Source organism: Cariama cristata, unplaced genomic scaffold, assembly GCF_000690535.1.
Source record: "Cariama cristata isolate BGI_N322 unplaced genomic scaffold, ASM69053v1 scaffold26105, whole genome shotgun sequence".
Taxonomy (NCBI): Eukaryota; Metazoa; Chordata; class Aves; order Cariamiformes; family Cariamidae; genus Cariama; species Cariama cristata.
Window position 1 is genome coordinate 31,010 of NW_009617365.1, and position 13,712 is coordinate 44,721.

The following is a 13,712-nucleotide window of genomic DNA, read 5'->3' on the forward strand; positions in this document are numbered from 1 at the left end:
TAGCATTGTCTGTCCACAAAGGTTCTTTCCGGTACAATGGGTGAAGAGGGCCAATAGTGGAGGTAGGCTCCTTGGCACAGTGGAAAGTCTGACAGTGTTAGCAGGAACTGAATTTCAGAGGAAATAGCAGTATGGAAGAAGTATGGAATTGGATTGGAGGAGAGAGTACCAGCACTGCAGAGAGATCTGTCTGTACAGGTTTTTGGGCGCTTACAATCTCTGTATATTGTTTTGACTTGCCAAGTTGATATTGTCTCTCATCCTTTCCCCACCTGTTACTGGTTACAGGTAGCAGACATACAAGGTGAAAGAGGAAACGACACAGAAGTACCAACTGTCCCAACATCTTCTGTAAGAAGTTAAGAGTTACTAATACTCTCTTACATTTCCTAGAAAATGTTAATTTCTCACACTGCTTACCAAAGAGCTTGTGTAGGATGTATTAGTCTGAATGGACTATGGGACTTCCCATATGCACGTGGGACCAGAGAGTTCTGCAGCTGGGCTGCTTGACTGTTCCCAAGTGGTGTTCCAGAAGTACCTTCGGCTGACGTTTTAGAAGTAGTTGAGACAAGCTACTTCCAGCAGCTCTGTACACTGTGTTCTGGGCCTTACACCAGACAGATCCTCACATCTGGACAGCTGCCAAATGCAGTCAGTTGCCACTGCTTTGTGACTTTGAAAGTTGTGACATGTGTAGCAGGTCTTACCTGCCATGTCACTAAAAAGGACATAGGACTGAGGTAGAAATAGAGGCCTTTGTGCCACAGTCTACAAGTACAGGTGAGTGTTGCACCGGGAAGCCTCCGTTAGGGTGCAAAAGGCCTTAGGTTTTAAGGTGAAGAATGGGAAATGGATGAAAAGAAGAGTGGCGAGGGGAAAAATTATCCTGGGTGAATTATCCCAACATTATACTTTGAGAGACTAGTAAAATCCTTAACGCTTGTGATTTCAGATGTACGTCCCCCGAGTTTTGCATCCTCGTTCTACAGAAAGGACGATGCTTGCCCATACGGAGCAGCAATCGTATGGCACCATGGACAACACTTGTTCACAGGCAGAAGGAAGCTATTCTGCTGGACCTGCAATTACTCAGCAGGCACCGAGAGGTTCACTTTGAAAGCCAAGGACTAACACAAGGTGGAGCACTTGGTCCAGGTTTAGGAGAACTAATTCCCCACCACCACCACCTACTAAGTATTCTGGTTTATTTAAGTATTCCTGCCTACAGAAGAGGTACAGAAATAATTAATTGTGTGGTCTGCAGCTGTGCTCGGAGATTAAAAAGCTGATGCCTTGGGACTGATTGTTCTCCAGGCTGTCTGCACACATTGTGAAACAAACATGTTGAACATAGAGATGCTGATCCTCAGGGACTTCACTTATGCTATCTCATCACTTGCCTTATGAAGATAACTAATGCTGCATATAGATAACTGGTCACCAAAGCAAATGCAGCTCTTACAGCTGTTACTTATTTATTCAAAATAATTCTTGCCTTTTTTAAACAAAAAAACAAAACAAGAAAACCCTTTAGTATTTATAAACCTCTTGGGATATGTTAAATGCTGAAGCAATGTCACTTTTGATGAAAATGCTGTTTGTGGGGGTGCTGAGTATAGTGTGTGAAAGTCTCTCCTCTTGTCACCCAAAGAGTCAAATTAGACTTGACCATGTTATTTTTTTGCCTTAAACGAGATGAGGGAGTTGCTGTGCACTTGGGTACTAAAAGTACCAAAGCAAAAAGACTGGTGTAAAGAAGGGAGTAATTTGTCTGGTACTGTTTTTATAAATTTTTTGGAGGGCGTTTAGGTGGTTAGTTTCTGTTCACTATTTTTAAGGGCTTTCCACAATGAAAGTTCACCTGCCAACAGTAAAGGATGTAAACATTTTATCTTTCTTTTAATCTTGGGTCAAAAAGACAGATCTCTGGGTTTTCTCTATAGTGCTAATTATATGAGCTATAAGATACTAAGTTTTTAAATTATGTTGTAAGTGCCAATTTATCCCAAAGTACATTGTGTCAAAATATAACTAATAATCACGAAGCAATAAAACACTGAGTTCAGAGAAATTTCAGGCTGTCTTGGATTATTTTTCTTTGTGTATTGAAACAGTTCTTTTGCTAGCTGCTTCACAGCATAGTCAATGTCGTGAACTGTCCATAAGAGCACTGTCATGAGGTTTAGAATGAGAGTATGTCTCATAAGAGATTTGAATACTTTTAAATTTCTCTAGAGGATGAATCTTGGTGACCTTTGGTTCAGAGAAGGTTTTGACCCTCCCAGGCCCTCTGTTTGCCTGTTCATCGTTAAACTGTTAGTTCCTGAACTTGACTTTTTCTAGCATGTCCGTGAAGTAGCAACATCTTGAGATTAGAATAGAATTTGTGCCATAAATAAGTGTGTGCAGATGTTCAGTGTCTTGCAGGACTGCCTCCAGCTTCCTGAGACCAGCAGTCTGGACAAATGCTGTGCAGGAGACCTGCTCTGCTGCAAGAAGGACCCTGCAGAGCTCCGATCAACTAACAGGATGGACTTGTCATCAAGGTTAAGGTACACATAACTCCTGGTTCTTAAAAGGCAAGTGAGGAGCCTTGGCTAGTGGAGGGGCATGGATTTGTGTCAGACTTCTTTATATACTATCGCTTCAGTGTTGCAGTTTGGTCAGAGGGGTTGCCTGTCTGGGGCAAAGTGTTTCGATTTTAGCAATCGTGGTATTACTAGAGGTGGTATGTACACTGAGTACCGTGGGGGTTTTTTAGTGATCATGGTATTACTAGAGATGATGTGTACCCTGGATACAAACTGCCATTTAAGATTGGTGACAAACCAAGAAAAAAGAAAACCAACAGATTCCACATTTTTTTACTTGTCTCTGAAGTTGTCATACAGATGTGAGGACAGAAGGAGGAGACAAAGCCTGTTGTATTAATTAGATCAGAAGTCTGTGATTGTTCAAACTCATTTCTAGCTGCAGTACCCCATCTCATACAGGTGTCTGCAGAATCAGTGGACACTAACGTTTATACTAATTGAGGAATCAAATAAATGATTCAGCTATCACACTTGAGCTGTTTACAGTGCTGGCACTGTGGGATTTTTGTGCTCTGTGGTATAAGTTTTTCGAGCAAGTGACTCTTCATATTCACTGTGAGGTTCTGTATGTCGTATCAAGGAGAAAAGTTCTTTTGGTGATTGGATTTTCTTTTTTGTGCTTGGAAGTCCGCTGAACCTTCATAATGAAGCTCCTTGTGGCTGGCACAGGTTCAGTACAGACAGGGCCAGCTCTCCTGTGAACTTGAATAAACTCACCTCCAGTCATGCTAACATGCTTCAGATACAGAATATGGAAAACCTACTAGGTAATGGAAAGTTGCATATTGCTGAATAGTCATTGCTGGCATTTGAGGAACCAGTTCATGGGTCTGATGGGGAAATCACCTGCATATTTTGCTTATTGTGTAGCAGCCATTCTTGTTTGCCACTGTACTCTCTTGCAGTTAAACTCATAGAAATGTCTATGATATTAGGACACGCACCAGTTTGAGTAAACGCTGGGATCACCTGTTAGTAAATTATCACAAGACCTCTGTGTATAGCAACACAAATTGAAGGCTGGTTTATCAGCTTTTCTATGTTCTGCCTGCTTCTCTAGTATCTTTTGGGTCTCTCTGAGAGCTGGAAGTAATTAGGAAACTGCACTGGCTCTAATTCATTCCTTCATGCTGGTGGATATCTCTGAGAGGATAAAATTAGATCAGCAGGAGAAACTCCTTGCATTCCTTGCTAAGCCTTAGAGAAAAGCTGAGGGATGGAATACTCAACAAATGTGGATATTGGCTGCACTGTATTTGAAATTCATATTTAAAGCCATTGCACATTCTTTACTGTTCTTTTTATAAATCTTTTGGCAGAAAGCCTAAGCAAATGGCCCAGCTGGAGTTGCTGATTGTAGCTCCCAGAAGCCATATTTGTTGAGATCCAGTGCCTGCTGCTTGCCTTGCATTGCTCAGTTGGAACAATTCCTCCCCCACACCTCGCTCCTCGCTAAGGCCTTACTTGGGTTCTAGCAGCGACCACCAGCAGTGCTCCTGTGGAACGTTAATCCTGGACAAGTCTGACCCAAGTATGAGTAAGCTCTAGAGTGTGGTCAGTGATGGGGTTCTCTGTGACACAACGGAGGGGACAGCCTCTGAAAAGTTGAAGAACAGAGCTCATTTTGATATTGTACGATTCAGTATGCTTCTGCAAAGACTTTGCTATAGATGACTTTCTTCTATAGTGAAGAAAATGCTATATGGTATGCTGAGACTCCAAAAAAAACTTGGCTTGTTTAGATATGCCTAGCTCTGTGCCAGTTAGAGCTTATTCTATGTGTATGCCTAATCTGATTCACCTCCAGCCCCATTACAAGACATCCTAAACACCCAAATGATTGCAATTTCTCATTTGCACAGGTGGACACACTCATGCCTTGTTTTCCTTTGGGCCTTTCCCATGTCCTGAGGCAAAAGCAGATCTCTGTGCTGGGTAAATTTTTAAATGCTTCAGTGTAGCACTAGACCGTGTTCTTTCTCTTTACAGAAATCCAATTCCCAGCTGTGCTTACCCACAGATGCTAGCAGCATGTCTGAAAGCTTTCTCATGTATGATCTAGAGATAGTTCATTTATTAGTGTTTGGAAGCCTTTGAAGCTTTTCAGGAAGGTGAGCTTCTCCTAGAAGCAGCAGACCACAGAGTTGTTTTCCTGGCTCTCAGCAAAGATGAGGTGAGAGGCACAGGAAGATTTGGGGAGGAGGGACCTTTTTCTATCACTAACACAAACCCAAGTCCATTCAGTACAAAGACATGCTTTATTGTCTCTAAACTGCAACAATACAAGGAAATACACATTTTTAATGCCAAATGATGGCCAGGGTCAAAACTTTCAAAGAGGACATGTGTCTTATCTTTGTAAAGTGGTCTTGCAAATTCCTTCTCTGTCTAATCTAGACAAGACTTCTTGAATGATTCTGCTTGTCACCTGTCTGTAACAGCTGCAAGTGCCTGTTTCAGATGTTTCAGAGGTACTAAAGTTTGTTCATTCTTTCTGAGGACAGCTGTCTGACAGATCAAAACAGAAAGGAAATGACCAAAAGTGGAGACACTGAAGATTGGGTCATTATAACGGAACATTCTTCCCTCTAATTTTTTGGTTCTTGGGTTAACTCCTCGCTCTTGCTTTGTGCCCGAAATCCTGTTGGTTAGGCTGTAGCATCTCAGCTGCAGCAAGTGGAACTTCCCAATTTTTTTTTTTTCTCAAACACAGAGCCTCCTGGGTTATCTTCGCTTGTTCTCTGTCAGCAGAGTCTGTAAGCATTTGTTTCTTGGAGAGAATTTGTATCAAGATCAGCTGTCTTTGTTGCATGTACCATAATTAGCTTTTAATTCTTTTGATGAAACAACAAATGTGGCCCCATGAATTGACTGGTGTAGTATATGAAGCTGCTTCTCTCTACTCAGTGTGCTTCCATTACTAATCTCTTCCAACCAGGAGCCTGCAGTCTCCATTACAGGGTGACTCTGGACTCCCAGTAGAAAGCAGATGTTGTTGCTTCCCTGGAGGAGGTTTTGTTCCCTTCTGTAGCAGCTTATTTCCTGCCCTTCCTAGGCGAGTTCTGCTGTAACACATATCTGATATTCTTACTTTTGAATGGATTGAAAGTCCCACCTCAAGATTGACTTTTATGACTAGTAGAAAGTAATGCTCTGTGGTGTTAAGTAAGAATTTCACTAACTTAATGAGCTAAATATATTTCCAGCCTCAATTCTGGATGGAGTTTTCTTTCCACTAAAGTTCTGCTTTGGAAATGTCTATTGATAAGAAGTTTGTGCTCATTGGCAGTCCAGAGCTTCATCCCATCTTATCGTTTCCCTAAGATGTGATAGATATGTGATACATATGATATAACGCAGATGTGATAATGTCATTTTTAGGGCCTTAAAACACTTTTATCCTCCAACTTGTAACCTGATGATTATGTTTAGATCTTGAAGTAGAATAGGTTTTTCTGAGAAGTCACAGGTCAGCGGCTGCAGGATCTGATATCCTTGAACACTCTGTACTAGATCTGTGCATGATACTCAAGTGGGAATGGGTGGGACTGTAAATAGCCAAGAAGGAGAGGGAAATCTTCACATCTGTGTCTCGACTCAGGGGTTAATTAAGTGCTGGTTAATAGTTAATGAAGACAGTATTCTCAAAAGGGATGTTTACAATAGAGTTCTAGAAATCTAATGTATGGTATTTCATAAGGTACTCCTAAATAAAATAGGAGCCAGAATTTGTTGCCATCTCGTATCATTACTGCTGTGTGGTTGTGAGCCTCCAGTTTTTATGTAGTGACGCAAAAGGTTGAAAGTTTTCGATGGAAGCTAGTGATTGCTTTTGAAAGGTATCTCTCTGTTGTGCTTCTCAGATGTTTATTAAAAAAAAAAATTGCAGCACAGGCAGAAGATTGAGGGCAGAGGGAATGTAAGATGTATTTCTATACACAGCTTGCCTTCTTTCTGTGTGAAAACCTTTTATGCATTTAGTGGTGTGTTATACCTGGCTTTTCAGATCAATTAGCTTTATTACAGCCTGCTCTCCTGAAATGTAAAGCACCGAGTTGCTTCTTTCAAGTGAAGATGTTCCATGTCAAAACTTATTTGGAATTCTAACTTTTTTTTTCCTAAAGGCAAATTGTCAGTGTTTTTCTCATCCTTCTATAGACATAGAGAAATAAAACCAGCAGCTATCTCCACAGAGGAAAGTGAAAAAGGAAGTGATTTAAAGAATTGCTAAGTACCCTAACTTGGTTGCAGGCATTGAATTTTTTTATGATGGGGCTCTAGCTTTAGAGAATGCAGTAGGCTTTTCTTATTCTTTTATATTTGATGTCTGTAACTTCAAAATTGTTCGTAAAATAGCAAGAATTCATTCTCTTCTGAGACCAGAAATCAGAATCTGCTGGCAAGAAAAGGGTAAAAATTGAGAAATAAATCAGTTGTGCACCTTTAAGAGGAACCAGTTAAGCAATTATTTTTGTTATTTAGCTTCAAAAGGGAAAAGACATAGTGGTGAAGTTAGGAGAATTAAAATATCTGTGTTCTGCAGTGTGTTTTTCTGCTCAGTTTGTGTGAGAGATTACTTAATCCCACTTTGTCTCTGGTTTCTCTGAAACGTTAAGAATGCCTTCTGATCACTGCAAAAAGCTTTATCAGCCGCAGAAGACTTGGGGTGGTGCAAAAAAATACTCCATTGAGACAAAAGTGCAGGGGTGGACCTTTGTTCCTTTGAGGCTCTCCTAGAACTGGAGAGATACAAATGTATTTACATACAAAAACCACCCTGACAACGCAGGCTGGGTTGCAAAAAAGCTTGAGAACTGCTGGAAAATAAAGGTGCTCTTAGACTTCTTCCATTTGGGGAACTTGAAGGTTAGTAGTTGCACTTCAAGCAGAGATGAGATCCTACAAGGCAGTGATGGCCATAGTCCAAAAGCAAGCAGGACTACTTAGGCTCAGCTGGAGCAGAGCTGCAACCCAAGCTCATGAAACTGTCCTGGGCGAGGGATGCCATGCAGACATAGTGGGAAGAACATTAGCTGGGCTAGGCCTTTCTCCTCTGCAGAGGAAAACGTTGACATCCATCGCATATCTGAATACCTCGGGGTGGGACACATCCACATGCTCTTGTGCAATGGACAACTAGGAATGAAGCAACAGTCGGCAGATCATGTTAAGAAGGAAGGATGAGGTATTTCCCAGGAAGCCAGTATCAGCAGGACAGGCGAAGGTTGGTTTTGCAATGGATGTGGAGTGGATACCGGTGGGGGGCAAGTCAGGGTCTGGGAGGAATTTCAGAGCTGCGGGTGCAGTTTCTCTTTTCATCTGCCTCCAGGGCCTGTCCCTCCCTGGGCCCGGAGCAGGCCGCAGCTGCTGCTGCGAGGGGCAGACTGCTGGGCTGGGCTGCAGACACAGCTGGAGCCCCTTGCTCAGCCTTGGGGGCAGGAGGCTTTGCAAGTGGGATGCTGGGCCCCTTGCAGCCCTGGCCAGGCAGCATAGGCAAGGTGAAGCAGTCCGTTTCCCTCCTTGTGCCTCTCTTGTGCTGTTGAAGCAGTCGTGAGTCAGTCTTCACATACATAGTTAAGTTTGTCACAGTGGTATCTTTGACTCGGTAGCTGGGCAGTTGAGTGTAGTTTCATCTTCTCGTCTTTCTGTTCGCCTCTTCTCTGTACTGTACTCCCTCTGCGCTGATCATCTGCAGTGGTTTGAACCATTGCTGCAAAGGGGGATTATCTCTTATTTAAGAAGATGGAAACTCATCACTTAAATCTCATTTATTGTTTGTCCTATCCTCAAAACTGCAGACATCCAGTTACTAAACACAGGGAGAGCATAAGCATCCTTAACATCTTAGAATCCAATCAGGAGGGTATTTTGAAGACTGACGTTTGGGCTACATCTAGCAAGGGGAAAGAGCTGTCACTCAGCACAGATCTGTTTATAAATACCACTCTCCAGAAGACAACTGACAATTGTAATGGGGCTAATTCTTCTAGCAGCATTGGCATAACACCATCAGGGCTGTCTGGCACTGCACAGGGTATTTCTTCCATGGAAGAAAACTAATCCTAAGCAAGATGATTTTGGTGTGAGTTATGTTCCTTAAAGTGCTATTCCAACAAGTAAAACAAGTGGCATCATTTCTCAGTGTTTTAAAATAAGCTGCTCTGAAATCAATATGGATTTATTCCTTGTCTCTGCCCACAGTATCCAGAAGGATCTTGCCATTCCTCTTTCAGACAAAAATGTATCTTCATTTAATGCGTGTTATGTATTGCACCTGCTGTAAAACAGAATGTACATTTGCTTGACTGGCTTAAACTGATCAATCCCTGCCCCCAAGCAATTCTGGCTGACTCAGTGGTGATGAATAGTGCCCCTGATGGATCTAGATCTCACTGTGACGCTAGACTTAACAGATTCTATTTCTCACTAAATGATGGTTTAACTTCCTTTTTCATATGAAAGTGTGATTTCTATTCATATTTTTTTTCATTCATAAACTGAGCAATGCCTGACTTTTTGTTTAATGTACATGAAGTCTTGTCTTGTTTAGTTGTACAAGATGTCCAAAGGCTGCATATAGTGGCTTGGATTCTTCAGGACTTTATGATTTGTAGCTTAAAAATCAGAAGTCAAATTCGGTTGTAGTGGGAGTTAGTTTAGCTGGAGCTGTGTGAGAAGATGATGACCTTACAAGTGTTTTTTTTCCATACCAGAAGCAGACAGTTTCCAAAGCACTTCAGCTGGGGGGGCAGAGGGTAAGTTCTGTTTATTTTCAGTGGCATCTCCATGGTTCTGGACCTCTTACCCAGACTCCTCATGGGCTGTAACTAGCTAATTAAAAAGCAGGGGTTAGGTCAGCTAGTTCTGGTTTCACTGTGGGATAAGTGCATGTTTTGGAGCCACTTAAGGAGGAATGACTTCTAGGACAACAGTTTCTTTGAGCAGAGACTTTGGGGCAACTTTGGTCCAGAAATGGAAGCTTCACCAAGAAATGGCTCTGGAGCAAAACAAAGTCAAAGTGTCACCAGTCTCTGGGTTCTCCTGAAGGCCATAGCTACTATTTCAGAGGGCCTTATTCCCAAGAAACAGCTCAGCCAGCCCAAGAGCAGCACATTTTGCCTTGTTAGAGGAAACTTGCTGTCTGAATGGCAGGTATTCAGCTGGCTCACTTGAATAAGAACAAGTACAACAGAGCAGGGAGTCCTCTCTTACTGCTTATTACTGTTGCAATAATCTGATATGCAGTTACTTACTAACAGAAGTGTTAAAACTATTTCTGATTCTCTGACTTCTGCACTTCTCACTGTAGTATTGTACCAAATAATTGCCCATTAGCCAATACCAGGGTGTATCAGAAGCGAGTCTGGATTCACTCAAGGTGGTTATCAATCCCACTCTCAAGCTTGTGGGAGAGTTGCTCCCTGTAGGAAGAGATGCAGATACCATCGCTATTCCACAAACACTTTGCTAGTATTAAACTTGCACTACAGGCAGTGGGATTGGCTGCGCTTTGCTAAAACCAGATGGTTATTTGGAAGAAGGGGAGGGGAACTGATGGCAGGCTTTACAGCTGGCATATAGCTGAATTTTATACTCTTTCACATTGTCATAGTATTTCACTGAATCTTTGTATCTATACTTAGGTAGGTGATGAACAACAGCTGCTGATAGCTGTGGGTTAAGGTTTGAGAAGCATGACATCAGAATTCAGAACCTCTGCTATATAACAGGTGTTTAATTATAATTTTTAAGCTCCTAAAGTCTATACCTTTTAGGTCCAGATTTTTTTTTTCTCTTTCAGACAGTAGCTAATCAAACCCATTTTTCTGCCGGATTTAGTGTCTCAGTGCCTGTCATCTATACTCAGTAAAACTGACAGTGTGGACAGCTTGCGTTTGTAGTAGGCTGAAGTGCTCTTACCTGGTGTGCAGAGCGGGGCAAGGACATGCTCGTTTACTGCCTCTGTTCATTATCACTGTCTCGGATTGCTGAGCACTGTGAGGCGTATTTAAAAATAGAAAGGTTCTACAGGCGGTTGTTTTTTGTCCAGCTCTCACTGGTGACTGGGCCTGGATGAGCTGCTGTAACATAAGATCACAAACTAGAGTCCTGATGTGCCTCCTTTCATCAAGGCTGGGCCCCTTCAAGCAGATCTGCTCCAGAAGGGAGAGAGAAAACTCTTCCAGCCTTCTACTCACATCTGAAAGTCGGTTTGGCAGGTATCATATAGCAAACTTCCTTCCCACTTACTTTATCTGTGTTGTGACTGAACCGTCCCTGGGGAAGTATTCAGTTGTATCACTATATGGCAGTGCTCCCTAGCACCGCAGCAGATGTCTGCACGTGCATTAAAGATGAGAGAGGATGATCTCCAGTCTGAAATATAAGGCCACACAGGGGACAGAAGTAAGGCAAAAACAAATGGCCAGAGATCAAGACTTATGCGAGAGGGAGTATAGTGGTGCCTGTAAACAGCTGTCGTTGTCAGAGGTGAGCTGATTCCCCCTGAATAAGCACCCTTTTTTTTCAATATACAACTTTGGGGATGGTGTTCTCCAAGAAGAGTCTACTTTAGACAAAAAAATGAATGATTCTGTATTTTCTTCCTGTTTATTCAAAACACAGTATTTTGCAGATGAGAACAAAAATTTTGACTAATGAAAGCATTTACCAGAAAATGTAGAATTAGTGCTAACTACTACTCTGGAAGCAGTTTGAAAGAATTAAAGTACTGCTTGAAGGTCTAAGGCAGCACGGCAGTCATATCTTGTAGGGAGACCTGAGAGCTAGTGCACCTTCCTCTGCCGGCACCCAGGTGCAGAAGCACAGAAGGCAGAGGAAAGGCAGCGAGAGACCTCATATCAAAACTGATCCAGACTTGTCCACAACTCCCCTGCCCTAATGATTTTCTGTCATGGTGTATTGGGTGGCTTTGAGCACTAAGATTCAAATTCGCCCAGCAGGAGGGGTGACTTGCCCTTCTGTGAAACAAATGATGTGGTATTCTTGAGTCTAAAGCCCTGTGGGATGGAGCAGGGCTCTGCTGGAGTGACTCTTATTTAACAGCTTCCATTTCAGTTAATATTGTGAAATAATACTGATCCATGCAAGTGTTATTGGTGGATTATATTTCCCTGTGCTTGCAGGGGTAGGGAAGTATATCAGAAGTGACTGGAGAACAAAACCCTACTGAAATCAGTCATCTGGATACAGTTTAAGAGTGTTTGAAGCTCAACTGCACACACTAGGGACTGTTGCTGGCAAAAACATACAGCCCTTCAAATTCAATTTTCTTCGAGCAGTTTGCCTTCAATATGACCTTTGCAATAGATGCAGTACAGAATTGATAAGTTCTGAATTGATGCTTTTCTTTGCTGTCACCAAGTAAAATCTCAGTTATTAAAAAATTTAAAAGAAACACACAGGTATTATTAAAATTTTTTATGCAAGTTTCTTTTAATTTTGAATTAATCAAACTTTTATTCTTTAGTAAGAGGTATTTACAGTACCCTGCAAAGCAGTGCAAAGCCACAGTGTCTTGAGCCTATCCAGGGCCTTGATTTTAGTTAGTTAAGAATACAAATTCAGTGCAGAGGTAGCTTGGGCTATAATTACCCCTACCCAGCCCCTCCTTCTGGTCTGAGCTACAGGCACCTCTGTGTTTCAGCTCTTCCTCACATGTTGCTGTCCCAGGAGCCTGGCGCAGGGGAGCTGAGCTTCCTCACAGCCATGAAGCTGCTTAACAGCCCAGCCTGGAAGAGAAAGGCAGCCAGCAGTAGCCAGCTGGCTAGTTTAAAGGTACTGTAGATCATTGATGCTGATTAACTGATGCTCTCAAACAAGTTAGGTCTTGCTAAGCTGTTCCCCATTCTTTGTGTGTGGAACCTCACACCTACACCAACTCAAGTTTTACTACTGCTGTGAAAAAAAGCCTTTTATAACAATTAAAATGTTATTAGTTATGCTATTAGTTGTAAGGTCTATTTTTCAACTTCAAAGCAAGAGTCGGGGATACTACAGAATAGATTTTAGAAGTCTGTGCTTGTGGGAGAAGACAACCAAGTAATCTTCATCCTACTTTCTTAGCCTAGCTGAACAAAAAAAAAAACACCACACCACAAAAGCAGTAGGTCCCCACAGCAGTATCTCATCAAGATATACTGCATTTTTCTTGCTGTCCTCTCACATCTGGCCAAGAATAAGATCTAATTACATGGATTACAGTAGGCTTAGTAAGGCCTGTACATGTGCTAACCTATAAGCAATTACCCTGCTGTTTTTTAGGGGAGTTATTCTCCTTTCTTTCTCCAAAGTTGCTCTTTCTCTACTTTCCCAACAAATTGCAGAATATCTTCAGCAAGAAGTTCAGGTTCCTCCAAAGCTGCAAAGTGGCCACCTCGAGGCATGAAATGGAAGGAAACGATGTTGGTGTATTTCTTCCGGGCCCAAGCCTGGGGTGTGTGCATGACTTCATTAGGGAAGGAGGCAATGCCAGTAGGTACTTGTACTGTGAGCCTGAGAGAGGAGAGCATAATTTTAATCTTTCAAACACTTAAATCTGCAAGAAATGGAAAGTCCCAAGGAAATGTTGTTCTTAAACAATTGGGCACACTGTTGTTAGGCAATTAAAATTTGACTTCCAGATCCTAAAATTGAAGACTAGACAACACTCCCATTTGGGGGAGGGGGGGGAGAATCTTTTTTGCATACATTGATATTAAGGCAATTTTGCAAGGGAGCCAGGGCGTGAGAGTGAGAAGCATAGAAATTGAGAAGAGAGCCCTAGGAGGTGGTGGGTATCAGGTTTCCTCATGCTGCAGTCAGGGGTCAAGAGTCATGTATTGAGGGGAAAGCACACAACTTGGCAAGGGTTGGAGAGAGATTTGCAGTGAAGATTACAACTAGAACATGTTGAGCCTGGCAGGACAACTGGAGGGTAGGCAGGGGAAGAGTTATCTTGAACTCCTGCAGAGGGGCAGGAGTAATAGAGAGTAAATCTAAACTTGTTCATAGGAAACATTTCTGAACATGAGACTTCACCCTGTAAAGTAGCTCTTGGTTTTAACTGGCATGAATGCACTCTACAGAACATTTTGCACATTAGTAAGTGTAGGG

General features: G+C 42.2%; 2 protein-coding genes across 2 annotated transcripts in view; one reads left to right on the forward strand and one right to left on the reverse strand.

Annotated features, from left to right (window-relative positions):
* The window catches only part of TMEM63A (transmembrane protein 63A), a 30,374-nt gene extending 29,254 nt beyond the window's left edge, over positions 1-1,120 (forward strand). The window contains exons 21-22 of the mRNA XM_009700515.1: positions 289-351; positions 956-1,120. Of these exons, the coding sequence (XP_009698817.1) occupies positions 289-351; positions 956-1,120 (228 nt within the window). The remainder of the gene's footprint in view (positions 1-288; positions 352-955) is intronic.
* Positions 1,121-12,764: 11,644 nt separating this feature from the next.
* The window catches only part of EPHX1 (epoxide hydrolase 1, microsomal (xenobiotic)), a 12,087-nt gene continuing 11,139 nt past the window's right edge, over positions 12,765-13,712 (reverse strand). The window contains exon 8 of the mRNA XM_009700516.1: positions 12,765-13,112. Coding sequence (XP_009698818.1) covers positions 12,887-13,112 — 226 coding nt within the window. The 3' untranslated portion in view covers positions 12,765-12,886. The remainder of the gene's footprint in view (positions 13,113-13,712) is intronic.